This window comes from Patagioenas fasciata, chromosome 14 (assembly GCF_037038585.1).
Source record: "Patagioenas fasciata isolate bPatFas1 chromosome 14, bPatFas1.hap1, whole genome shotgun sequence".
Lineage (NCBI taxonomy): Eukaryota > Metazoa > Chordata > Aves > Columbiformes > Columbidae > Patagioenas > Patagioenas fasciata.
In genome coordinates this window covers 1,789,670-1,813,714 of record NC_092533.1, presented here as the reverse complement: position 1 = coordinate 1,813,714, position 24,045 = coordinate 1,789,670, and the positions used below count along the sequence as shown (strand labels likewise).

At 48.5% G+C, this 24,045-nt stretch overlaps 2 protein-coding genes across 3 annotated transcripts; both read left to right on the top strand.

Moving 5' to 3' along the window:
- Window positions 1-229: 229 nt before the first annotated feature.
- On the top strand, window positions 230-16,477 carry SLC26A2 (solute carrier family 26 member 2). Of its 2 annotated transcripts, XM_071814609.1 has the most exons (4): window positions 230-333; window positions 4,386-4,467; window positions 5,309-5,968; window positions 8,169-16,477. In XM_071814609.1, exons 3-4 carry the CDS (start codon window positions 5,330-5,332, stop codon window positions 9,672-9,674), a joined length of 2,145 nt encoding a protein of 714 aa, XP_071670710.1. In that variant the 5' UTR covers window positions 230-333; window positions 4,386-4,467; window positions 5,309-5,329; the 3' UTR covers window positions 9,675-16,477. The 2 variants fall into 2 exon arrangements, with proteins under 2 accessions (XP_071670710.1, XP_065705003.1); XM_065848931.1 differs by lacking the exon at window positions 4,386-4,467 and having other exon boundaries at window positions 253-333.
- Window positions 10,223-23,361, top strand: LOC136107979 (sulfate transporter-like). The gene is given in 14 exon segments (XM_065849421.2): window positions 10,223-10,313; window positions 14,581-14,764; window positions 15,109-15,291; window positions 16,659-16,754; window positions 17,143-17,213; window positions 17,336-17,446; window positions 18,029-18,160; window positions 18,163-18,209; window positions 18,212-18,238; window positions 18,743-18,815; window positions 18,818-18,854; window positions 19,780-19,787; window positions 19,790-20,397; window positions 21,195-23,361. Coding segments are annotated over 14 exon segments (3,264 nt in total). The 3' UTR covers window positions 22,791-23,361.
- The last annotated feature ends 684 nt before the right edge of the window (window positions 23,362-24,045 follow it).

Sequence of the window (24,045 nt, the reverse complement as noted above, 5' to 3'; positions counted from 1 at the left end):
GTCGCTCTCTGCACCAGGGTTTTTCGGGCCGCTCGTAATTCACAACACACTTGGAATTAATCAGCAAGTAATTAATTAATTAGAAAGTAACTGGCGCGTTAGGGTAGAGGGGTTGGTGCTCGCCGCGCTTGCTCCGGGCCTTTCCGTGGCCTCTGGGCGGCCCAGCCCGGCCCTTCCCTGCCCGCTGCTCCGGCCCCCTCGCGGGGAGGCGGGCGGGAGGGAGCGAAGGGGCCGGGCCGGCGCTGCCGAGACGCCGGGAGCCGCTGCAGCCGGTCGGTCGGTCCCTCCCTCCTGCCCGCCCCAGGTCTGTCTGGAGCCGCCGGCGGCCCCGCGGTGAGTGGGCGCTGTGGAACGGGGGCGAACGGGCGGGTCCCGGGGCCGGGGGAAGGGGCGAGCGGGGCTGCGTGGGCCGGGGAGGCGGTGGGGTCGTTTTGTGGGCTCGGCTCCTGCTGGCACCCCCGCTTTATGGAGCGGCTCGCAGAATAGCGGAAGACAGAAAACGAACGGCGGGGTTGGGGTGTCTGCCCGCGGCGGGGCTGCGTGTGAAGGAAGTGGTGCTGAGATCGAGAGGATGAAACTGAATGTTGTATCGAAAGCGTTACGACTTCCCTTTCGCTGTCCTGGAAACTTACATGTTGGTTGGATTCCCAAGCCATAGACGCGCTCTCGGCAAAAAACCTCGCGGTTTCAGGAGTATACGAAGTGCGTGGATTTCTTTGCGCTGTGTGTTGTTCTCGGAGGTTTTATTAAAACAAACAAACAAAAAAATATTAAACCCTCCCTTAGGCCAATGCAAGCCCTGCGCGTGGCGTTCCGCTCGGGGCTGGGCGGGTCTCTTGCCCAGCCCTCTCCCGGCCACACGCACCGGCGGCCGCTGCTCCCCTCCCGGCAGCGGGGCCGGGCACCGAGGGCCGGCAGCAGGGCTGGGGTTTGGCAGCCATTGCCCACGGAAGCGCTCCCGTGGGGCAGAATCCTCCGCCCGGCCTCACCGCAGCTCTCCGCTGAACCCCGGAGTGTCAGGGCCCTGGGAAGCTCATCCAGTGCAATCCCCCCATGGAGCAGGAACACCCAGCTGAGGTTCCACAGGAAGGGGTCCAGGCGGGCTTGAATGTCTGCACAGAAGGAGACTCCACAGCCTCCCTGGGCAGCCTGGGCCAGGCTCTGATACCCTCACCAGGAACAAGTTTCTTCTCAAATTGAAGTGGAACCTCCTGTGTTCCAGTTTGCACCCATTGCCCCTTGTCCTATCACTGGTTGTCACCCAGAAGAGCCTGGCTCCATCCTCCTGACACTCCCCCTTTCCATATTGATCCCCATGAATGAGTCACCCCTCAGTCTCCTCTTCTCCGGCTCCAGAGCCCCAGCTCCCTCAGCCTTTCCTCACACGGGAGATGCTCCACTCCCTTCAGCATCTTGGTGGCTGCGCTGGACTCTCTGCAGCAGTTCCCTGTCCTTCTGGAACTGAGAGGCCACAACTGGACACAATATTCCAGGTGTGGTCTCCCCAGGGCAGAGCAGAGGGGCAGGAGAACCTCTCTGACCTACTGACCACCCCCTTCTAACCCACCCCAGGTACCATTGGCCTTCCTGGCCACAAGGGCCCAGTGCTGGCTCATGGTCACCTTGCTGTCCCCAGGACCCTCAGTGTGTTATGGAGACGGCTAACAGTGAGTATGGGAGCTGCCTGAGCCCAGTTTGCAGCTTCGCTGCTGCTGCCACGCAGGAAAACTTAACGTTTGAAGTAGGAAGAGGGTGAATATTTCATGCCAGCAATGTTTTATTGTTTGGCCTTGCAGGTTTTCCCGCTTGACTTAACAGCTGGTGGTTATTGTGCTAAGAATAAGGCAGCTCTGTTCCTAAATGTGTTGCTGTATGGATTTCAGTGTTCGTATAATTTTTAAGTCTCTTGTTGAAATCAGTGTTTGTGGCCTGAATGTTTGGGCAGAGGATGTTAAGGATTTTGTCAAAAACCTGACTTCTTTTTTCCAAGTTACGGGAAGCGTTACAGCACCTATCTCGGTGTTATCATGGCAGTGTTGAATTTCCTTGTTGCTCCACAGCAGTTAGGAGATTACATGGGAAAGGCTGTTGGCCAACAAGAGTAAAGACAAAGAATTAGTTATTTGTTATTTGCTTTCCTTCTGTACTCCTAGGGTGAGACTGCGAGGATGCAGAGGTAGTTGCCCAATCCTGGTTCAGTTTGTGTGGAACCTGAATTCCTGATTCACCTGCCGCTTCTTTACATCTCTTCAAAAGTCGTTCGCCTCTCTTTATATAATGTGTTTATGCGTTAGTATTTAAGTGCATGCAACTTCTCGTGTATAGCAAGTGGGTACACAAGGGTGGGTGGTGATTGCATACGGTGATGACTGGTGCACGTGAAATTTAGGGAAATAACCTGAAAAACTGAGATCGGTGTGACAGAAAGAACACTACCTGTTTGGTTTCTACTCTTAAATGCTCACGTCTTTCGTTTAAGCTTGTAATAAGTTATTCCAGCGGGTGAGCGAGCTCCACAATCCATTATTCTCTTAGTGTTAAGGTGACAGAAATGGGAGCTGGAGCCGGCCCAGCCCTGTGCATCAGGTGCGGTTTCCCACAGACAGGTGCTGGGAAGGTGCTGATTCACCTCTGCCGTGCCATGGATCAGTGAGAAAGGCCCAGAAGGGATCCAGAAGTAGTCTGTAAAAGTCATCGGATCTCAAGAATGCAGCACCTCCACATATCTTTTATTTTATGGCAGTCACTTGATAACACAGAGATACTGGAAATTTCCTCAGTTCTGGGTTATAGTCTCTTTCTTTGTGTCTTAAGTAAAGCTTTGTGGCAATCAGACACCCCTGAAGATCCTAGGCCAAAAGGAGCTGATAAAAGCAAATTCTAGACATACACACAGAATCACACACAGCAGCTTTCAAAATAAAAAAGCACAGTAGCTCCTTTTTGAAGTTAGATATACAGGGTGCCCTTGAGTATACTGAACCAAAGGGTGTTTTCTTTTCAAAGAAGAAAATCCAGTTTTCCTAGGCAAACTTGGGCTAAACGGCTACAAAAGTAACACAGAGCGTTGCTTTCAGGCAGAAAACGGTGAAACCGATGCTGGGAATTGTGTCATTTCCTGGTGTCCTGAGGTGGGGAGAGGCAGGGACTGTGCGATCAAAGGCCCTTTTCACGGTGCGTGGGGAAAGCTGTGGTGCAGGTCAGCACAAAGCCCCAGTGTATGCTTGGAGCTTGGGAGGAAAACGATTTTCACTTAAAACATTTCTGTATTGTCTACACGGGACTGAGAAAACCCGGGTGTCATTTACCGTGTGGATGATTTATGGCGCTGCGCAGAACTCAGCTGAACTGGGTTTTGCGTTGGTGTTCCGGACACACAGAAAAGCTCCCGGGTTAGTGAACTGTCTGCAGGTCCTGGATGAGGGGAACTGGAAGGCTTTAAATTACTGAAATGTTTACTAAAATCTTAGAAAACAAACTCAGTCAAGTAATTTGCTTTACAGAAAAAGCAGCACGGGGTGAGTCCTTCCCCCAGCTTTTACAGCATTGGATTGCCTAGCTTTGGATGAAGAGCTTTTTGATTTGTAACTGTGTCCTTGTGAAACTGCTTGAGCAGTTTCTACAGAACGTGCCTGTGCAGAGTGCTGTGAACACATGCTTTTGCATGCTATATTTGCTTCGTTCTCACTGTGTAGTGTTTGCCTTCTTTTTTTTAGCGCTATAAATAAACCCTGAGCAGACTTTGCGGTGTTGTACGGGTGGGTGAGGTTGGATATCTGAAGGTAGGAATGGGTTCTTCTCCAATCGTGATCACTGTGTGATCCTGAGTGTGTCACTTCTTGCAATGCACGTTTCTTTATAAATATCCTAATTCTTCATACGGTTCTTCCAAGCCTGGAATTAATCTAAACACAATAAAGATGCTGAACTGGAAGGCATTAGCTAAGGGAAATTCATCATTATAAGGTGTATCTAGCTATGCAGTACAATAACTTTTCATAGCCAGGGGATTGTAGGATAGATGCTTGGAACAATCAAACATACAAGTATACAAAATGGAAACTTTCTTCTCTTTCCTTCCAGTGTACTAAGTGATTGACTTATATGACGAGCAAAAATGGAGACGAACAGATACATTTGAAAATTTACCCCTAGAAATATATATGTATTAAAGTTCTGGGTGGACTGGTCTTTGGATGCAGAACTCTTGGTTCTCCAGTTGTAAGAACCAGGACCAAAAGGAGGACAGAGATACCAGGGCTTGAGTTCAAACTATACAATCTTTCACTTAGGTCTCTCCTAACCCAGCAGTGCATTAAAACTTCATTTTTCCTTTTTCGAGTGTGACTTTCCCTAAGCAGCTCCTCTGCCTGTTCTCCCAACAGCAGCCGCAAAGAGCCACGTTCTCCTCTGGTTTTTTAGAGCTATTTTCATCTTTCTGGTTTGCAGACCTGATGTGTGGTCCAGGTAAGTTGAATACAGAGTGGGAGGTGTGGGCATATGGAGCTGGAGAAAAGCATCAACACACTGCTACCTGCCGGCTGGGGAGAGCCAGGGGTAGGTATTAATTAATAAAGCCTCTCACACAGAGCGTGAGACCTGGCAATGCGGTTCAGTCTGCATGGGACAGAGCTTGGGTTGTTTCAGTTGTGGTAATAGCAAGGCACACAGTGTCCATCTGATGCAGAAAGTCCATCCCTGCCGATGCCACTGTGCTGTTCGCAGTTTTGGAGCCAGGGAGGTCTCTGTTCCAGGAGCTCACCCGCCAAAGAGACGCTCGCTGTCTCTGGGTAAACACCTTTTGGGTTAAACATGAATGCTTGCCTCTGGTGTTTTCTGTTGGCCAGCTGTCAGCATCTGTCCTGTGTGTTCAGATAGACCCCGCGCTGGAGCGTGGTCGCTCTAGGGAGACCCACGCTGTGGTGTGAGGTGGAAGAGCTGGGTTACTGGGCTTAAATAGCTTTCTAATCGCAAGGCTGTTCTAGAAATCTCTGAGTGTTTTTATCTGGAAAGAGAAGCCAGTCTAAAAGCGAAGCGCTGTAGCTGCTTCTATTCTTGTGTGGGTTCTTTTGCTGTGGTTGGGATCAGTTACTCAGGCTGTTTTAGGACGGTTCATCTCTGAGAGGTGATTCATTGCTTAACAGGGATATAATGGGAAGGGTCTTTACAAATTGGCTTGGAAATAGCTTTCTCTGTGCTGAACTTTTAGCCCATTCTTTTAATAAAGACTTTATTTGATCTATTAAAGAGCCTCACATAGCACATTCCTTTATGATTTAAGGCAAATGGTGGTTCTTTGTGTTTTTAGGGAGTCCCTGAGGTGGCAGCAATGGCAGAATTCAACAACGTCCATTCAGTGACTGAAGTGCCAGAAGGAGATGATGCTAAATGCAGTTTCCATCACAGAATGTTCTTGGAGCCCCAAGAGAAGAAGAGGAGCGTGAAGGCTCTGGTGGTGAAGCAAGCAAAGAAAACTTGCAGCTGCACTCCAGCCAAAGCTAAAGACTATATTTTCAGTTTCTTTCCCATCTTGCAGTGGCTTCCTAAATACAAACAAAGAGAGTACCTACTGGGAGACATCATGTCTGGTGTGATTGTGGGGGTCTTGCTAGTCCCACAGTCAATTGCCTATTCTCTCTTGGCTGGACAGGAGCCTATTTATGGCCTTTATACATCCTTTTTCGCTGGCATTATTTATTTCATATTTGGAACCTCCCGCCACATCTCAGTTGGCATCTTCGGTGTGATTTGCCTCATGGTGGGACAAGTGGTGGATCGTGAAATACAGAGAGCTGGCTACGACCTGGAGCCAGCTGTGCCCACTGTCCTCATGGACACAGCCGAGCACGTCAACGTCAACGCCACCGTTCCGCCTGGGAATCACACATCGCAGCAGCTGCTCTGTGATAAAAGCTGCTATGCAATTACGGTGGGAGCTACCATGACCTTCATAGCTGGGGTTTATCAGGTAAGAGCAGGTGGGCAAGCGGGCATTCTGTGGATAAAAGCTTTGATTCTTCTTGAGGTGGTTGTCCATGTGAACAGCCCGCTGGGCTTGCACCTGTCTTGGATCCGCATCCCGGGGAGCGGGCACAGGGAGGGCTGGACATCCCTGGTTGCTGTGGTGCAGGAAACTCCTCTGTGTCCTTTCCTGGGTTTCAGTAGCATCTTGTGCTTGCGTTGCCACTCTGGGGACCATAAGGACTTGCACATAACCACCTGCTGCTCCTGTGCAATCTGCTTTGGCCCCCATTTCCTTGGGCCAAAATGTGGTGTGTCAGCTTTTAGTGCCAGATGTCAGCTGTTTGCCTTTTCTCAAAAAATGATCCGGACAGTAAAAGTACGTCTGGTTTCTTTTTATTTGTCACTGTGCTTGTAAAACTTGGCTATTTGCCCATTCAAAGCCAAAACAATGCTGTTATATGAAAAAGATACTACTAAGATGATAAAATATGTTTAAAATAAAACTTTTAATTATTACCATATTAAAATATATTGCTCAACAATATTTTACCACTCTGTCTCTACTGACTTCCTAGAATTCACTGGTGGCTGAAATTAAAGCAGATATCTTTGTTTTTAGAGTGTCATGCATTAACCAGAGTGGGTTTAGTTTTAATGGTGCTGTAGAGCTGTGGTATTTCAGTTTGTGAGTTCACATGAATTTGTTCCTACAGTGACCTGCAGGGTGAATGTTAATCAAACTGGAGAGTAGAAAAGGAAATGTACCCGTGATGCTCTAAACCAGTGGTTTTAGACACAACCTGGGGCTTTTTCTTGCACTGCAATTTAGTGTTGAGTAACTTCAGAAACATTTCGGGGCTCCTGAGGGACACTGGACTTTGTTTCACCACCATAGGATGGACGTAGTTTTGGAGCTGTGAATTATGCTTAATGTTCTTTGCAAGTACAAGTGCAATTAAGTAACTTTATATGAAGGAGTCAGATTACTTAATCCTAAATACTTCTGAATGTTAGGCCTATTCCACTTGCTGTCTCTCTGCCCGTTAACCAGTAGGTCTTCACAGCCTCAAATATAGATTTATTTTTGATTGGAAGCTCCAACCAAAATCACATTATTTGTATCAGAAACTTTACCATCAAATGGCAGAATGCAAGCCTGCTCGCACCAGTTCCCTACAGCATAACTGGATAAGACAATGCTGCTAATGTTTTACAGCCAGAAAATTCATCTGAATTAACTGGATTACCGAGGCTGTGCGGGAGCGTTTTGTAGAGCTTGGCTCTGAGCCGATGTCCAGTCAGTGCAGATCTCAAACCTGCCTTCTCTTCTGTAATGCTTCTTGGTTCTTGTGAAGTTCCCAGCCAGGACTCTAGCTTGCTTTATTTTGCCTTAATTACCTAATAAGCTCTATCAAATTGGCGCTACTTGAAGCTTAATACCTGTAAGTTCTGGCCTGCAGGTGACGGTGTGGACAGCCCTTTTGTCCAGCGTGGGGAGTTAAAGGTTTCTAGCAAACTGCTTTGAGAAGGTCCATGCTCCATTTATCATGAAGGTTGATGAGGGGACATTTACCAGGTGGGCTAGATATCCCTAAAACTAGTGATTGCCATGAGAAAGCACAGAGAGTTTGTCCGTTCAACTAGCATTAATAAAAATTAATGAAAAAGCGCTTAAATTGATCTCCCTTTATGAAATCTGCATCACAAGAGTTGACAGCTCATGTAGTATCTGAAGCAGCTGCACCAAACTTGATGCAGTGCGAAGGACAGCTGGTCTGCTCTAAGCCTTGGTTTTACTGCAGGTTGTGAGCTCAAGTGTAAGACAACGAAAACCAAAGAAGTTTTGGATCCCTGCAAAGTTCGGAGGCTGGAAGAACTTGAGAAAGCGATAGCAAAAGCAGCCAGCATTTCAAATGCTTTTTCCCCTGGGTTTCTTTGCCTGCTGCGGTAACCAGAAGTTAAAACTGAATCAATGAGCAAACGATAAACGCAGGTTCAGAGTGTGAAGGCCTTCAAAAAATGCAGTTAGTTCATGTGTGGGGCACCAGGACCGGCTCGATGCTGGAGACTGGTTTCTCCATGCTGAGAGCATTCCTTATCCTCCAGGGCCATGCACGGTGGTTTTGAGTCCCTCCTCCCTCCGTAGCCCCATAGTGGTGTCAGATTTGTGTCCTAATCTGTTGTGTGTCGTTGCTTCCTTCCAGGTGGCCATGGGTTTCTTTCAAGTGGGCTTTGTCTCAGTGTACCTCTCCGATTCATTGCTGAGTGGATTTGTCACGGGTGCCTCCTTCACCATCCTGACCTCGCAAGCCAAGTATCTCCTGGGCATAGACATTCCCCGGAGCAGCGGCATCGGCTCCCTCATAACCACCTGGATAAACATCTTCAAAAACATACACAAGACCAACTTCTGTGATCTCATCACCAGCTTCTTGTGCTTTCTTGTACTTATCCCAACCAAAGAGCTGAATGAACACTTTAAATCCAGGCTCAAGGCTCCATTACCAGTTGAACTGGTGGTGATTGTGGCAGCTACTCTGGCATCTCACTTTGGGAAGCTCAGAGAGACTTACGGCTCGAGCGTTGCTGGGCACATCCCGACTGGGTTTCTGCCACCCCGCCCTCCAGACTGGAACCTCATTCCTAATGTGGCTTTGGATGCTGTCCCCATAGCTGTTATTGGCTTTGCCATCACCGTCTCCCTCTCGGAGATGTTTGCCAAGAAGCATGGTTACTCTGTGAAGGCCAACCAGGAAATGTACGCCATTGGCTTCTGCAACATCATTCCCTCTTTCTTCCATTGCTTCACAACAAGTGCAGCTCTTGCCAAGACTCTTGTGAAAGAGTCCACAGGCTGTAGGACACAAATGTCTGGCATGATCACTAGTTTGGTAATCCTGTTAGTCCTCCTTGTGATTGCACCTTTATTTTACTCCCTTCAGAAATGCGTCCTTGCTGTCATAACCATTGTGAACCTCAGAGGAGCCCTGCGGAAGTTCAAGGACTTGCCGAAAATGTGGCATTTGAGCCGAGTGGACACCGTGATCTGGTTGGTTACTATGGCAGCCTCAGCACTCATCAGCACCGAGATCGGCCTTTTGGTTGGCGTTTGCTTCTCTATGCTCTGCGTCATTTTCCGGACTCAGAGGCCGGAGGCACCGCTGCTCGGCTGGGTGGCGGAGTCCGAGACGTACGAATCCCTGTCTGCTTACAAGAACTTGCAGACCAAGCCGGGAATCGTGGTGTTCCGTTTCGAAGCGCCCCTCTACTACATCAACAAAGAGTGCTTTAAATCCACCCTCTACAAGCAAACCGGCGTCAACCCGCTTTGGGTGAAGGCAGCGAAGAAGAAAGCAGTAAAAAGAATGCTTAGAGATAAAGAGGTGGATTCTGGTGGCAATCAGACCAGCGTCTCCGTGGATTTTGTCTCCGAGCCTCTTGGGTTTCACACAATAGTGATCGACTGTTGTGCGGTGCAGTTTCTGGACACGGCAGGAATACGCACGCTCAAAGAGGTCTGCAAGGACTACAGGGACATCGGTGTCCAGGTGCTGCTGGCCCAGTGCAATCCCTCGGTGAGGAGTTCCCTGATCCGAGGAGAGTTCTTCCAAGAGGGGGAGGACCCCCTGCTCTTCCACAGCGTGCACCAGGCCGTGGACTTTGCGCTGGGTGCGCAGGGGCACAATGGGACCAGCGCTTCCAAGAACTAATGGTGGGAAGGCAGCAAGCTGGAGCAAAGTCTGGCGAAAAAATGGCTGTGGGTCTGTATGTCCATGCAATACACCTGCACTCAGCAAAACAGAGGCAGGGTTGTTAACACACTGGCTACTGCACAGTCTGTTTTGATGCATTAAGTTTGGTCTGCCTGCTATAGTGATTCAATGGGTGGTGCTGAATTAAGATGACTTTTAACTTGGTTACGTCCAATCTGTGAATCTAAGAGTTTTTCATATGGTGGTTCATCTCATTTCTCTTCTCTCCTGAACTTTCCATGTCTCAGTTCCCCTCTGAGTTTTGGTCACCAGCATTGAAGTCTTTATTGCACCCCTGTCCCTGTGGATGGGGCAGGATTTTGAATGAGGGGCAACTCACTTCTTGTCTCTCTTTCTGCCATTGCCTTTCCATGTCACCACACCTTTATATTTTCTAAGAAATAACTGATGAGGACTATTTGCTTTGGTCTTTACTGTGGAGTGAGTGGTTGGTGATTCCTCTGACCGCCCTGAATTTGAGACAGATAGATAAATGAAATCCAAGCATGCGTGAGAAGGTGTTAATGAATAGCTTTAACCACCTACCGCCTCCAGGGGCCTTGGGCTTGTCTCCTGAGAGCCCAGTGAAGCCAGGCGGTGAGGGCATGGTTGTCTCCTACCCCATTTCCCCGAAAATAAGACAGGGTCTTACACTAATTTTTGCTCCAAAAGATAAGTAAGGGCTTATTTTCAGGGGGCGTCTTATTTTTCCGTGAACAACAATCTACATTTATTCTTGACCAAAAAAAAAAATCAACATTTATTCAAGTATGGTCATGTCATCACGTTCTGGAACATCATCATAACTCTCCAAACCCTGAATTCCATCGTTAATTTCTTGTGACTCTGTTTCCTTTTTCCATGTATGACAATGTACGTTGTTTTGGGTCTCATGTTGTCTCTTGGGTGCGATTCTTTTGGGGGTGTCTGCTTTTCTTGGTGAAGGGGCTCTCTCTGTCCTGCTGCCTTCTATTGCCTATTAATTTTACTTTTTTACGTGTATAGCTGCCTGGACACTATTTTAATTGATTTTTTTAAACTAACTGTAACTAGGACTTATTTTTGGAGTAGGGCTTATAATTTGAGCATCCTCAAAAATCCTGAAAAATGCTAGGGCTTATTTTTGGAGTAGGTCTTATTTTGGGGGAAAAAGGGCATCTACATGCCCAGAAAGTTTGCCTCTTTAGCTTGAATTTTTTTGGCATGATTTTTATTCAGAGGTGACAGTTTAGAAGTCTGATTCATGCTTATGGTCCATCGTTCATTTTGCTAATATTTAGGAGCTCTTTAGAATTGTGGACATTAGAGATGGAAAAATCTCCCATTCTTGAGTTTCGACAGAGAACGGTCCCTCGTAGCCAGTTCTATGTGCCAGGCGGACAGAATCACGGGCACCAAAATGAAAAGGGCCGGTAGATTATCCAACGTCTGCCCGAATTTGTCCACGTCGCACAGAATTCATGTGTAAATCCAGGTTTTATTGAGCTCGAACCCTTTACACGTGCTCTGTCATGGACTTGATGTAATGGGGATGGACAGGCCGAGAAATCCAGGCATTGCAAAAGGAGTCAGGGGTTCTTTGGATGTTGTTTGACCATATGAGTGTAAGTTAAACTTTGTACTTCTAAACTATGCAGAACAGTGAAGAGCGCCCGTTCTTCATGCTAAAATACTGGGTAGGAAAAGGTTCTCTTAAACCAACAAAATGCAATTTTGAAGGCAGAATTGAGATGTTTTTACTGAGTACCAGCTCTATGTAACATATAGGACGTCTTTGGAAGACGGTGGCTTCTCCCAGGGGAGTTTCCACTCTGAATTGCAGGTTCCTCACAGCTTTTAGAAGGGAAAAGCTGCTGTATAAAGGCAATACTCTCATCTTTAATTGTTCCAAAATAACGAGCTAGGAGTCAAAAAGGAATAGAAATATACAAAAGGAATACAAATACAATATGAATGGTGAAACGTTCTCTAAGTAGAACGAGATTTTGGGGTTTAGGATTGGTGGGTTTTTTCTGAGCTAGGAGCAGTAGCTGTTCCCTTCGTTCTGTGACAACTGAAACGGCACCTATCGGTTCACTCTGGGAGCTGGGACCTCAAGGACGAGGTGTCAGAAAGGACCGGGGAACCTTTGTATGTTGACTGAACTTACTGCACTTTTTAGGATGTTGTAGCATCGAATAGAAATACGGGGGGCAGGCTGTAGGATGTGTCCAAAGGTAGCGTGTAACTGAGATCTGTGCTTTGTTTTTCCAGAACTGCATTGTTAAGGAAGCAGGTTTCCCAAGTGTCAGAAAATGCCGAAGCTTCTGCAGGACTGAACACGGATATTGTTCTTTCTTGTCCTTAGGGCGTGTTTGTAAGAGGAGAAGAATCCCAAACAGCTACTGCTGATCATGGGTTTTCCTGCAGGAACCTCCTGAGCGAACTTTTTACTGTGGGCTAAGAATCCTGTATGCGGTTTGGGTAATTAGAATTGCCAATTTGGTATTGCCAGAGTGGATTAGCCTAAGCTGTATAAAAGCAGTGAGTGGCGTTAACACCTACGCAGGGAGTGCAGGGTGGAAATGATGTTTTAATGCCTTATGATACCTGTTTTGTGTTCCCATTCAGAGCCCCTGGATGGATGTCGAGAGGGATCTGGGTGCCATAAAAGCATCTCTAGAACCATTAACAGAAGGTATCTCTAGAACCTTTAAACAAAAGCCTTAATACCATTCTTAAACACTTCTGCCCATGCCGGGAAGGGAAGAATAGCAACGTTACTTCAGAGAAGTACGCGCTTCCCACAGCGAGTGGGATGTGTATTTGTAGCTCATGGGTGTTTTTTTACATAAAAGCACAATAAAACAGCCATAAATTGATTTTTTTTTTTGATGAATTAATGCAGATTACAGCTAAGAGAGATACTGAAGCGGTTTATGTTTAGCTGGAGCACGTCGTATTTGGCCTCGGTGCTGGTTGTGCAGCCACAACAGGCAATGCGGCCTCCAAATTCCTTTTCAAGCAAAATACAATGAAACAGTGTTAAAATGCAACAGCAAAAGCAGCCAGCCAACCAGAAGAACAACTCTTAACGTTCTTACTTAAGATAACATCCAGAGGTCATAGTATTAATAAGTCTATATTAACACACACAGCACTGGTTAAAAAGGGAACAGAAATAAATGCCGTTTGCCAGAGAGTTCAGTATAATAGAGAAACCTTTGGAATTAACCAAATGTTAGAGCTTGTAAGAGCTGGAATTTCTTAAAGCAATGGGTTTTCAGCAATTTTTCCTTAGTCTGGGAATCACTTTTTAACAGACATGAATCCGATTTATGCTGCCTGGCAGGAACCGTGTTTTGCTTGACTACGTGTATGGACCCTGTGGACGTAATCCAATTTCACATTTAGGAATCGGGGACCACTGCCTGAAAACTATTGCCCCAAAGAATTTGTTTTATAAAGGAATTTCATGTGTGTAGGTAGATGTGTACATATATATACACCTTTTGCTGCTGTATGATGGATGCAGGGGCTATATGTATATCCAGTTAGGCTTCTGCGATACTCCTGTTCCTGTCCTCACAGCTTAACGTATAATCCATAGGAATCTCAGAACGATTGCTTTTTGGATTTATCCGTCTGTCTAGAACAGGAATGTTCATCCCAGGTGCATCCTTCAGTACCCGGCCTGGATTGGAAGATGGTATAAATCAGTTGATCTCCATTCCCAAACGTGCTAATCAGCAATTATCAGTCTAAATGAGGAATTAGGAGATCATTAGCACATTCATTAATGACAACAACACAGCATTACGGAAATTAACGCTCGTGGTCTCAGCTGTACTAAAGACTCCTGGAAATGTCTTTAGTCTTCTGCTAAATGGCAGGCTCTGTTTTTCCGTTTGCTGCTGCTATAGATAGCAGTGTCAGTTCCTCCTAATGTGGCCGTTGCACTAATAAATGTTTCACTTGTGTGAATGCTTTGATATGGAAACAGTCTTCAGGCCACTTCATAAACAAGATAAGGTACTGCAGTGGGGTGTGTGGTGCTTATTTTGGATTTATAATGGCATTGCCTACCCGAGTCTTGCATGATTCATTGATCCTGATTTCCTTGTAAGCTCCTCTCTAGTTTACTGGGAGACTCGCCTCCACCTTCTTGGTGGTTCTCTCTGTGTTTTGCTCTAAGACATTGCATGGGATTGACTGTAAACAGAAGACTCGTTGCCTTTCTATGTTGCTGTTATGTGTGACCTGCTACCCAATGTTCACACCAGATCTTTTGATGAGGCTAAAGTCCCTGAGCAGAGGGTAAAATAAGCCCAGCCCTGTGGGGAGCACCGCTGTGCGTCCCCCCACAAGCCTTAGCCCGGTGTGCGGCTGTGCCGGGGTCTGTGTAGCTGCAGAAGTGACGGTGCCACCTGGGAATGCCACCTGGGGCTGCGGTGACACTGGTACACAGCCACGTGCCTTTCTCCAGGAATATAATAATAACCCAGGCGCCAGTTCCTGCTCAGTGCTGCCGCCCGAGTCGCTGTCCTGAACTACACATCTAAGGGATTTCTGTTCTCATGCTCATTTATTTTTATCTAATTTTAGTCTCAAATCCACCCATGACTCTCCCAGCCAGGGCAGCAAAGCTTCACGGCCGCTGTGCTCCGTCCCCATCGGTCTGCAGTGCTGAATGGAAAGGTGCTTTCTCCTGGGGGAGAACTCAGCTGTTCCTTCATCTCCACTCGCTTGTGCTGGGAGGCACTGGAACCTGCTGCCGGTGGGTCTGTGGTGAGGGGCTGCAGGTGGGAGAGCATCCCGCGCCAGGGCTTTCAGCTGCATCCCGCAGCCTTGTGCCCAGGCCAGCCCTGAGCTCTGCCTGGGCCAGGTCCTGCATCTGGGACTCGCCTGGCGGGGTCCAAGTCTTTCAGTAGCCAAACCTCCCCCGAGAAGAGCAGTGACCCTGTGCAGTTCCCAAGCCCATCACCTGTGGGCTGCACTAATGGGCTGTTCCGCACCGTGCCCAGCTCCCTGCTGTCACCCCCAGTGCTGACGGTGCGAGGAGCTTTTCAGTGGGTTGAAGTCCCATCACCCACACATCTCCATCCCAGAAGCGGTGCAGGAGCACTCTTCAGGCAGTTTGTTTCAGGGCATTATCTTCTGTTGTGTTTTTCTGGGTTTGTGTTGTTTTGGGTGTTTTCCATATGCTTTGGAAAGGTGATTAAGTGACTGAAGTGATTTACATTTAATTTTTCTTTTAACGGGCATGGCTAAGCTAATGAAGCTGTGATGCAGATAGCAGTCGTCTGCTGCTCGTGCCATACAAGGTGCTTTGTGTCTGTGCTGCTCGCTTTGCTGAGTCTCAGTGTAGGATGCTGTTGTGTGACTTCAATGCTGATGTACCTGTCCACGCCAGGGCTTTGCGCTTCTGCTGTGCTGGCGTAGATAAAAGCAGCGATGACTGTAGTGCAGACTTTGCACTGTGGGTGACCTTGCTGAGTCCCAAGAGTTATGTGCACTTGGTTATTGTAGGATCAGCTGCTGGTGTGAAAACCTGCCTGATCTTTACTATTTCAGAAAAGGCCCACCTGAAATGGAAGTAACTGAGTCTTGCTTTTTATTTTGAGATTATTACAATGCTGAAAGTGATGCCTCTGGTTAGGCAAAATGGCAAATATTTAATAGAAATATTTAGGTCATATTATGATTAATATGTTTGTATTTTATTTTCTGGAGATTGCATAAGCTAGGGCATGTTGCTGTTCTCTAAAGTGCAAACACACAAGATATTACAGCATTGGATAGAGATTCACATCTCCATTGAGTAACTTTCCTGCCAAAACTCTTTGAATTCCAGCTCTCTCCAAAGCGCTTGGCTCTTTGTCCGGCTCCCAAACGACCTCAGGACTCCGCAGGAAGATGGGAAGCAAAAGGTTTTGCTGGACTTGGGTCCAAGTTTTTTTATCTATTTTTCCACTTGAGGCGGCAAATTTTATGTGTATTTGAAATACAGCTGAAACATGGTTAACAGAGGGAAAGCCTCGCTTTATCTGGTAAGCACATGATGCCTTGAGTTCACCAGCCACTCGAGTCCCTGACCATCATTTCTGGTACCTCGGGATGATTTTTGATATTTTTTTTTAATTCAGAATAATTTTAGAGATTTGTGACAATGTTTTTCAGAATAAACAAAATGGCAAACTTTGCCTGGAGCAGCTTTTACAAGTTGCATGATCAGTTTAACCAAACAAGACATCAGTCAGGAGTGGAACGGATCACACCGGTCGACTGACCTTAAGCAGTTTACAAAATAGTTTATTTGAATGAAATGTGGCAAAGTTGCGTAGTTATGTATAAAAGATCACCTTGTTTTTTACTGTGCGGTATCAATAAGGTACGCGTTTCCCCAAGCTGGGCGGTGGGATCCAGGGTGCCGGGCAGCGACTCTCTCCATGGTGTCGGTCTGTCCCGCTGGGTGTTTGGTGGCACGGACCTTCCTGGTGCCCAGTGGGGAGGGACGTGTTGCCACCAGGGACCCCCGTGCTCCCCAACCCTGTGCACGGTGAGGGTCGTGTTTTCCCAGCCTTCTTGTGATGTCCTGCGATCGGCTCTGGGTGCAGCCCCTGCATCTCATTGACTCTCCACACTGTCTCTGGATTTGCATTAATTGCCCTTTTTAAATGCTTATGTGCCTTATTGTAGAAGATTTGTTAGCACTAGAGTTTTCTATCAAATATGGTACAATCGTTGGGATTTCTTTATCACCATTAAAATATATTTATGGATTTTCTGTTGTCGGATGCTTGCTTGCTACCTTAGATGCTGCAGCTATGAATTTTAAGAAGAAAAGCCACGGGTGTTTGAGCAGTGAGTCCCAGTCCCTGTTGGGTGTCCCCTGTCCCCGTTGGGTTTGTGTTGTCCCCATGGGGTGCTCACTGTCCCCCGCACCATCTGCTGCACTTGCAGGCTGACGTGGCAGCTCCTGCCGACACAAACCAGGGCGCCTGGTTTGTCTCCTGAGCAAGAAGAGGTGATAAGCAATGTGACGATGACGATGAGCCGGTGAGCAGCACCCTCCTGTGGGCCACGTCTGTACTTGCGAGGTGCAAGAAATGTCAGGTTTGGCGCTACCTGGACTTTACAATAGGTGTAGTTACGAAGCCTGGTATTACATATTCAGCCTTAAAAAAATTACTGCAATGTATTTCAGTGTTATTTGGCGTAACAGATTATGACTTGGTTGGGTCACGGCCAGGAAGAGTCAGAGCAAAATGAGAGCAGCTGTGGCTGCAGCTCTGGGCAGTTACTGCAAGAATTATCTCTGCATACTTGTCCTCGAGTTGCACAAAATGTTTTCTTGATCCAGCACGGCTCAGCTTTTACCTGAGGATGCCTTTTGCCTTAGGTGACCTCAGTGCACATGCTGTAATTCTTGTGTTGGTGCCAGCAGAGCGGTGGGAGCACTCAATTACGGAGAATCCCGGCAGGAGCTCTCTGCTCTCTTTGAAAAGCACAGGACAGGCATTGCCTTCAGCTGGGTAACTCTGACCCCTGCTGATGCAGAGCTAATGAGCTTCAATCAGCAGCACCCTTTGCCTGTCTCTGCCTTCCCTGTAATTCTCACCACACCGCTCCTGTCCTAGACGAGACCCCCAGCTCCATCCCCTGGCTCACAGCCCCGGGCAGGCTGCTTGGGAAAGGTGTTCCAGAGGGGCAGGCCACGCAGAGCCCGCCCAGCACCTGGTACGCAGCCGGTAAAACAGAAAAACCCAAAGGCGGATTGTGCTGAGCTGGGTTTTAGCCCAGCCTGGCCAGCTCTTCAGTGACCGACTCGCCAGTTCAAGTGAATTCCAAGATGAAGCCACTGTACGGAAAACGGAAATTTGGGTCATTTTCTGAGGAAGAAGACGGAAAAGGAAAATGAGTGAGTGGAGACAACATCAGACAGGCCATGACACAAGATAAGCCATGACTAGAAAGATTATCAAGCAAATGAAGGGATTGTCTTTTAAGGACAAGAGGAATGACAAGGGTAGGGAAATATTGAGTCTGTTACTGAAAGAAGGGGAAGGGAAAGCAGAGCTATCAACAGATGTACCTGAAAATACATGAGCTGTGGAGGAATGGCAGAGAAAAAAGAATTCATATAAATAGATAAGTACATTGAGCAGCTGGCTCCTCTTTCCCTGCTGCCAGAGAGCACTGGTGTTTATTTATTTACTCCTAATTACCGAGCTACAGACCTCCACTGATGAGATAAATGTAACTCAGGATGTTCATCTTCCAATGTTCCCCTCTCCTTCCCTCCAGGTGTCTCCACAGTGTCTGAATCAAAGGCTGGTGGAAATGTCATCTCCCGGTACCCCACATCACCTCTCTGAGCGCCGTGGGCTCTCGGCCCCCTGCCCGAGCTCAGCACAGGGTGTCAGGATGGTGCTGCCTGAGTGCCAGGTGTTTGTCCTGCTCACGCAGCAATGGCGCACCCAGCAAAATCTTAGAGACCAGATCGGTGGAAAAGTGGTGGAAAAGAAGAAGTGGAGACTGAGGTGAGCAGAGTGCGTGTGGAGATGTCTCAGGTAGGCTGTTACCGTGGGTCACCAGGGCAGAACAGTCACAGCTGCTATTGGTGAGGCTATTTCAGTTCAGGATGATGAGGCATTGCCTTCTCTTCCTGGCCACTAATGCAGTTGTTCGCCTTTACCCATGAAAGAAATGTGGTGCTGCACTTTACCGAGTTGTGCTTGCTTCTGCAAAGCAAAATCCCTTCTTATTTGTGCTGTGGTCTCCAAGAGGCCCGTGCACGGTGTGGGTTGTGCGGGTTTGCGGGACGCAGGCAGTGGTGCTCCCTCTGTTCAGGGCGGGCAGGGCAGTAGCACACGCAGGAGGATTTTTTGCATCGTTCCCCTTGTTTAGCAAACACGTTTCCAGATACCAGCAATACTGTTATCTGACAGGAGCACTTCTCTGAACACCTTCAATCCTTCTTAGTGGCCAGAACAAGTTTTCATGAAAAATACTCGCCCAGAACGATGTTTGTTTTCAAAACACAGCTCTGTTTGGCTGGCTGCACCTTCACCGGCTGGGGCGAGATAAAAAGGCCAGTGCTTGGCTGGGTAACTCGGGTGGAAGGAGCACACGGACCAAGGAAGGCAAAGGAAACAGGTTTGCGGTTGTGAGCCTCACGTTTTCTCTGTTCATATTTCCTGCAGGGTGAGGAGATGGGTCTGTCCACAGGGGAGAAGCCCCGGGCAGTGAGAAGCACCCAGTGTGCGACCCCGCAGGCAGAGGCAGGAGGTTTGGGTTGGGAGTAGCGATGTGAAACGAAGCCCTAGGGCAGGGGAACGGGCTTTCTCAGCATCCCAGTTCAGCTTCCAAACTGCATCCACTCTGGGTCTCCTCTCAGGAGAATCTTTCTCTGCGTGTTGCTCAGTTTTGACCAGCAGCATGTTTGTTGCAGCTGCATTTTGGCTGGAAAAGCTTGGAGTAGCAGTGGGAAGTGTCTCCGTTACTTAATCAGAAACAGTAAGACTGTTTCATTCTGCAGATAGGAGCCCCTGTGACCAGTCTGTTTGATGCAATTTAATTGCATCATAATTTAAAATGTTAAGGAAAAAATTCTTTTGCATATTACCTTCCTTACCCATGTGTCACGTTGCTAAAGCATCGCTTGGAATCTCTCAACATTTTCAAAGTAGTTTTTGCTTAAATGGAGGTGTCATCAAGAAGCACAGGGTTCCTGAAGAGGTTTTAGTTTCTGTGAAATAATAGTTTCTGATCTTAACGCATTCTGCTGCCCTGTTTCAAAACAAGGGGTATGTTGGGGAGCAGCACAGCTCTGTCCCTGGCGTGGGCATCTGTGCCAGTGTGGATGCAATTTAAACCATGCTTTCAGGGTTGTGGTTAATCAGGTCTGCAAATGAAAGCAAACAAATGAACCACCACGGCAGGAAGGTGCTTTTCTGTTTGATTTGTCTGAGGTTGTTTCCCTTTATTTATTTATCCATGCAATCTCCCTGAGCCCCGGAGCTAAGCAAAGCACAGTGTACATAACTGCAACAGCTCACGACTGCCTGCTCTCCTGCCTTAGCTCTCCTGGGCCATGGAGGACACATCAGGACAAAGCAAAGATGTACAGAGCTCCCCAACACCAGAAGAGGGTCCTGCCAATTTTATACATGTCCAATTGGAGGAGTATGAGCCTGCAGACTTCAGCACCAAGGATCTCATCCTAAAGAAAGCCAGAGAGGTCTGTACGTGCAGTCGGCAAACCATCATCACCTTCCTCTGTCGGTTGTTCCCGGTGCTGGACTGGCTTCCCCGTTACAACATCAAGACGCAGTTGTTTGGGGATGTGGTGTCTGGGCTCCTGGTGGGGGTAGTTGCCATCCCTCAGTCCATCTCCTACTCCCTCTTAGCCAGCCAGGATCCCATCTACGGAATCTACACCAGCTTCTTCTGCAACATCATCTACGTCGCTATGGCCACGTCGCGCCATAACTTCGTGGGCCCCTTTGGTGTCCTGTGCCTGATGATCGGGCAGTCTGTGGACCGGCACCTCCGGCTAGCAGGGTACGGTGACAGCAGCGCTGGCTCTTCGCTGGGGGGCAACTCCACCTCCGTCAGCAATGGGACAGATCTCTGCGACAGGAGCTGCTATGCTATCACTGTGGCTCTTTCCTTAAGCTTTCTGGTCGGCCTTTACCAGGTACAAATGTTTGCTGTTGTGCATTTTCTCCCTGTCCTTTCCCTTCCAGGAACTTCTCTGAGCTAAAGACCCCTAAGGTCCAGTCTTGGTTCAGATTTACAAGTTGTGAGAAACCTTTCCTGACATGCCTAGACCCTGACACCCTTGAATCAAATTTGATTTAGAAACCCCCAAACATGGTTGAATGTGGGGTTTTGTTTCCCCCATGTGACAGGCCAGGTCCTTGGATGTGTCTGACACGTCCTTTAGGATCAGACACAGCAAGGGAGGAGGGAGAACTGGGAACCACCTTCCCACCAGCCCCGTCCTGGAGGGCTGGCTCCTGCTGTGGGTCAGAGCAGCAAGAACACCCCTCAGGGACCCCCCCCATCAGCAGGGGCTCCTGAGGTTGTGCTCCCTGGCACTGCCTGGCCCAGCTGTCACCGAACAGCTTCAGGCTCTTTCACTGGAACAACCAAAATTCAGTGCCTGGCACTGGTTTTCTGGCACCGAGCGGTACTCGGAGCTCCCTGGAGTGTCCGTGTTAGCGATGCACCCTTATTGCTGGTAAGGACACAGAGGCAGGGACCTCGTAGGCTTCCTTCTCTGGCTTCTTTAGCCACAGGCAAGTATTATAGGTAGGTCTCTTTAGCTTCCCATGCTGCAGATTAGCTACTGCAGACAAAGTCCTCTGCCACACTGAATGCCCAGCAGACAAACAGCCAGAGCTGCTGAAGAAGCAAACTCACATAAATTGCCAGCTACTTCTCCCAGCCCTTCTTAATCAATGCTAAAATTGTGGCTGCCTTGCTTTTCAGATCCTGCTGGGGATTTTGCAGCTGGGCTTTGTGGCTGTGTACCTGTCAGAACCTCTCCTCAGCGGCTTTGTGGCCGGCTCCAGCCTCACCATCATCACCTCCCAGATGAAGTATCTCCTGGGACTCAATATACCTCGTCACGAAGGGGTGGGATCCTTCATCCTGACGTGGGTTGACCTTTTCAGATACATCCAAGGCACCAACGTCTGTGACCTGGTCACCAGCCTGGTTGCTTTGGCCATCATAATGCCTGTCAAAGAGATCAATGACCGCTACAAGGAGAAGATGAAGGCCCCATTTCCCATAGAGCTGCTGGTGGTCATTGTAGCCACAGTGATATCTTACTACTTTAACTTCGAAGAGCGATATGGGTCTGCTGTTTGTGGGGATATCCCCACTGGCTTCAGTAAACCCACTCTACCAGATATAAACCTGTTTTCCAGCCTGGCAGTTGATGCTCTGCCTATTGCTGTTATTGGCTTTGCCATGACCGTCTCCTTGGCGGAAATCTTTGGCAAAAAGCACGGTTACACTGTCTGTGCCAACCAAGAGATGATTGCCATTGGCATGTGCAACCTGGTCCCTTCTTTCTTCTACTGCTTTGCCAGCTCTGCAGCGCTGACCAAGACTCTGCTGAAGGAGTCTACGGGGACCCAGACCCAGGTCTCTGGCCTGGTCACCTCCCTGGTGCTGCTGCTGGTGCTGCTGTGGATCGCCCCGCTCTTCTACTCGCTGCAGACCTCCATCCTGGGGGTGGTCACCATCGTCAACTTGCGGGGGGGCCTGAGGAAGTTCCGTGACACCCCCCGCATGTGGCAGCTCAGCAAGCTGGACGCGGTGGTGTGGTGGACGACCATGCTGTCCTCCACGCTGCTCACCACGGAGATCGGTCTCCTCGTGGGCGTCTGCTTCGCTCTGCTCTGCGTTATCTTCCGCACCCAGAGACCCAGGGCCACGCTCCTGGGCAAGGTCAGCAACACGGAAATCTACGAGGACCAGTCCGCTTACAAGCAGCTCAGCAGTATTGCCAACATCAAGATCTTCCGCTTCGAGTCATCTCTTTACTATGCCAACAAGGACTATTTCAAGACTGTTCTTTACCAGAAAACTGGGGCAAATCCTGTCCTGCTGGCTGCTAAGCACCAAATGGTGGGGGCCCAGGCAAATGCAGACACAAGCAACAGCAAGAGCTTTTTTGGCACCAGGTTTGACTGCCTGAAACCTGCCAAAAAAAGGACTGAGAAGCCTCCATCCGATGCCTCTCCTCCCTCCATAGATATGCACACCTTAATCCTTGACTGTGGGGCAATGCAGTTCATAGACACTGTGGGTCTCTCGGTGCTGAAGGAGATACAACGTGACTACAAGGAGATTGGTGTCCAGGTGCTCCTGGCCAACTGCAACCCCTCCATCCGCCACCAGCTCCGGGAGGGAGGTTGGGCTGGCAGGACAGACAGCGGTGGTCAGCTGGCGTTCCACAGCGTCCATGATGCTGTCCGGTTTGCTGAACAGTGGTACCGTGTGCAGCAGGGCAGCAAGGAGAAAAAGGATGCTCTCCTGGACCCTGAGGACCTGGACTTCCAGGTGTCTTTGTAGACCTGTGTGTGAGGAATGGTTTCTAATGGGGATGGGCTTGGGATGCAATTGAAAGCAGTTGTGACTTTTGTGCAGACAGAGAATGCAAAAAAGGCTTCGATGGCATGGGGTGAAAGGGTCGGGGAAGGTGTGGATTTCAGGAGAGAATGCCAACAGACACATAACAGCAAAGCATTTTCCTTAAAAACAAAGAAGTTTCAGAAAACAGGGCTGGAGGAGCCTCAGCTCTGGGCAGACATGGGGCCGCACGTGTCCCTTCTGCTGGGCTGGGACCGGCAGCATCCGGCCGGTTCTGCTTCTGCATCCCAGGGCTGGATCCTTGCTTCACAGCATTGCCAAGCACCCCAGAATGGTTTTTCTTCTGTGAACTGCATCTGCAAAAAACACCTTCTGTGTTGCAAATTTAATATGTGACTATTCCACTGGCTTCATCCAAGAAACGTGGCACCAAGGATATCCCACCGAAGGGAGCTCTGGCTTTAACAGCTGCTCAGGAGACTGCTGTAAATAAAATGTATGCAAAAGAAAACCTGGCTCTGCTCAGGGAAATGTCTCCTTGTGGTCAAGAAACTAATTCAAATGGATTAAAGAGCATAGTATGCCTGGCTGCTTGCAGGTCCTTGGAGCAAGGTTAAGTGTCAGGTGAAGCTGGATCAACTGAAGAGGCCAGAGCAAGGCTTGCAGGGCTGGGTGGACAGGTGTGCATGGCACCCCATGGCTGCAGCCACCAGCTCCTGTCCCCAGAGCTCCTCACCATCCATCACAGCGTGAGGCAACTCCCCAGGGAGGTTGCATCAGCCATGGAGCAATGAATAAAACGGCAGTTTGGTGTCTGAGCAGGAGAGAATCAGCAAGTCAGTAGAGAATAAAGACCTTGTTACCTGCAAGGATTATGACCTTCCTTCCCCTTTGGAATAGCATTGCTATCATTTTCTTTATAAGACAGTTTATGGGGAAAATTAAATTGGTTTACTTAGACTTTAGATGTTTTTATGATCTCAGTGGGGTCATAAAGCCACAGCAGGAAATAAAACCAGTGCTGATAATTCCTGGGCACAGCCTGGTGCAAGATAGTGCAGATGAGATCACTGTCAGAGCAGCGGTTCCCACAGCCCTCTGAATGCGAAACGGCTGTTTAATTGAGCAGTTCCCATTCAGAGCTCTGAAAATGCCAGAGATACTGGGCAGTTTTTATAGGATGCCTTCCCTTGGAAAGGAGAACAGGGGTGGCAAACTCCTTCCATCTCCAGCCCAG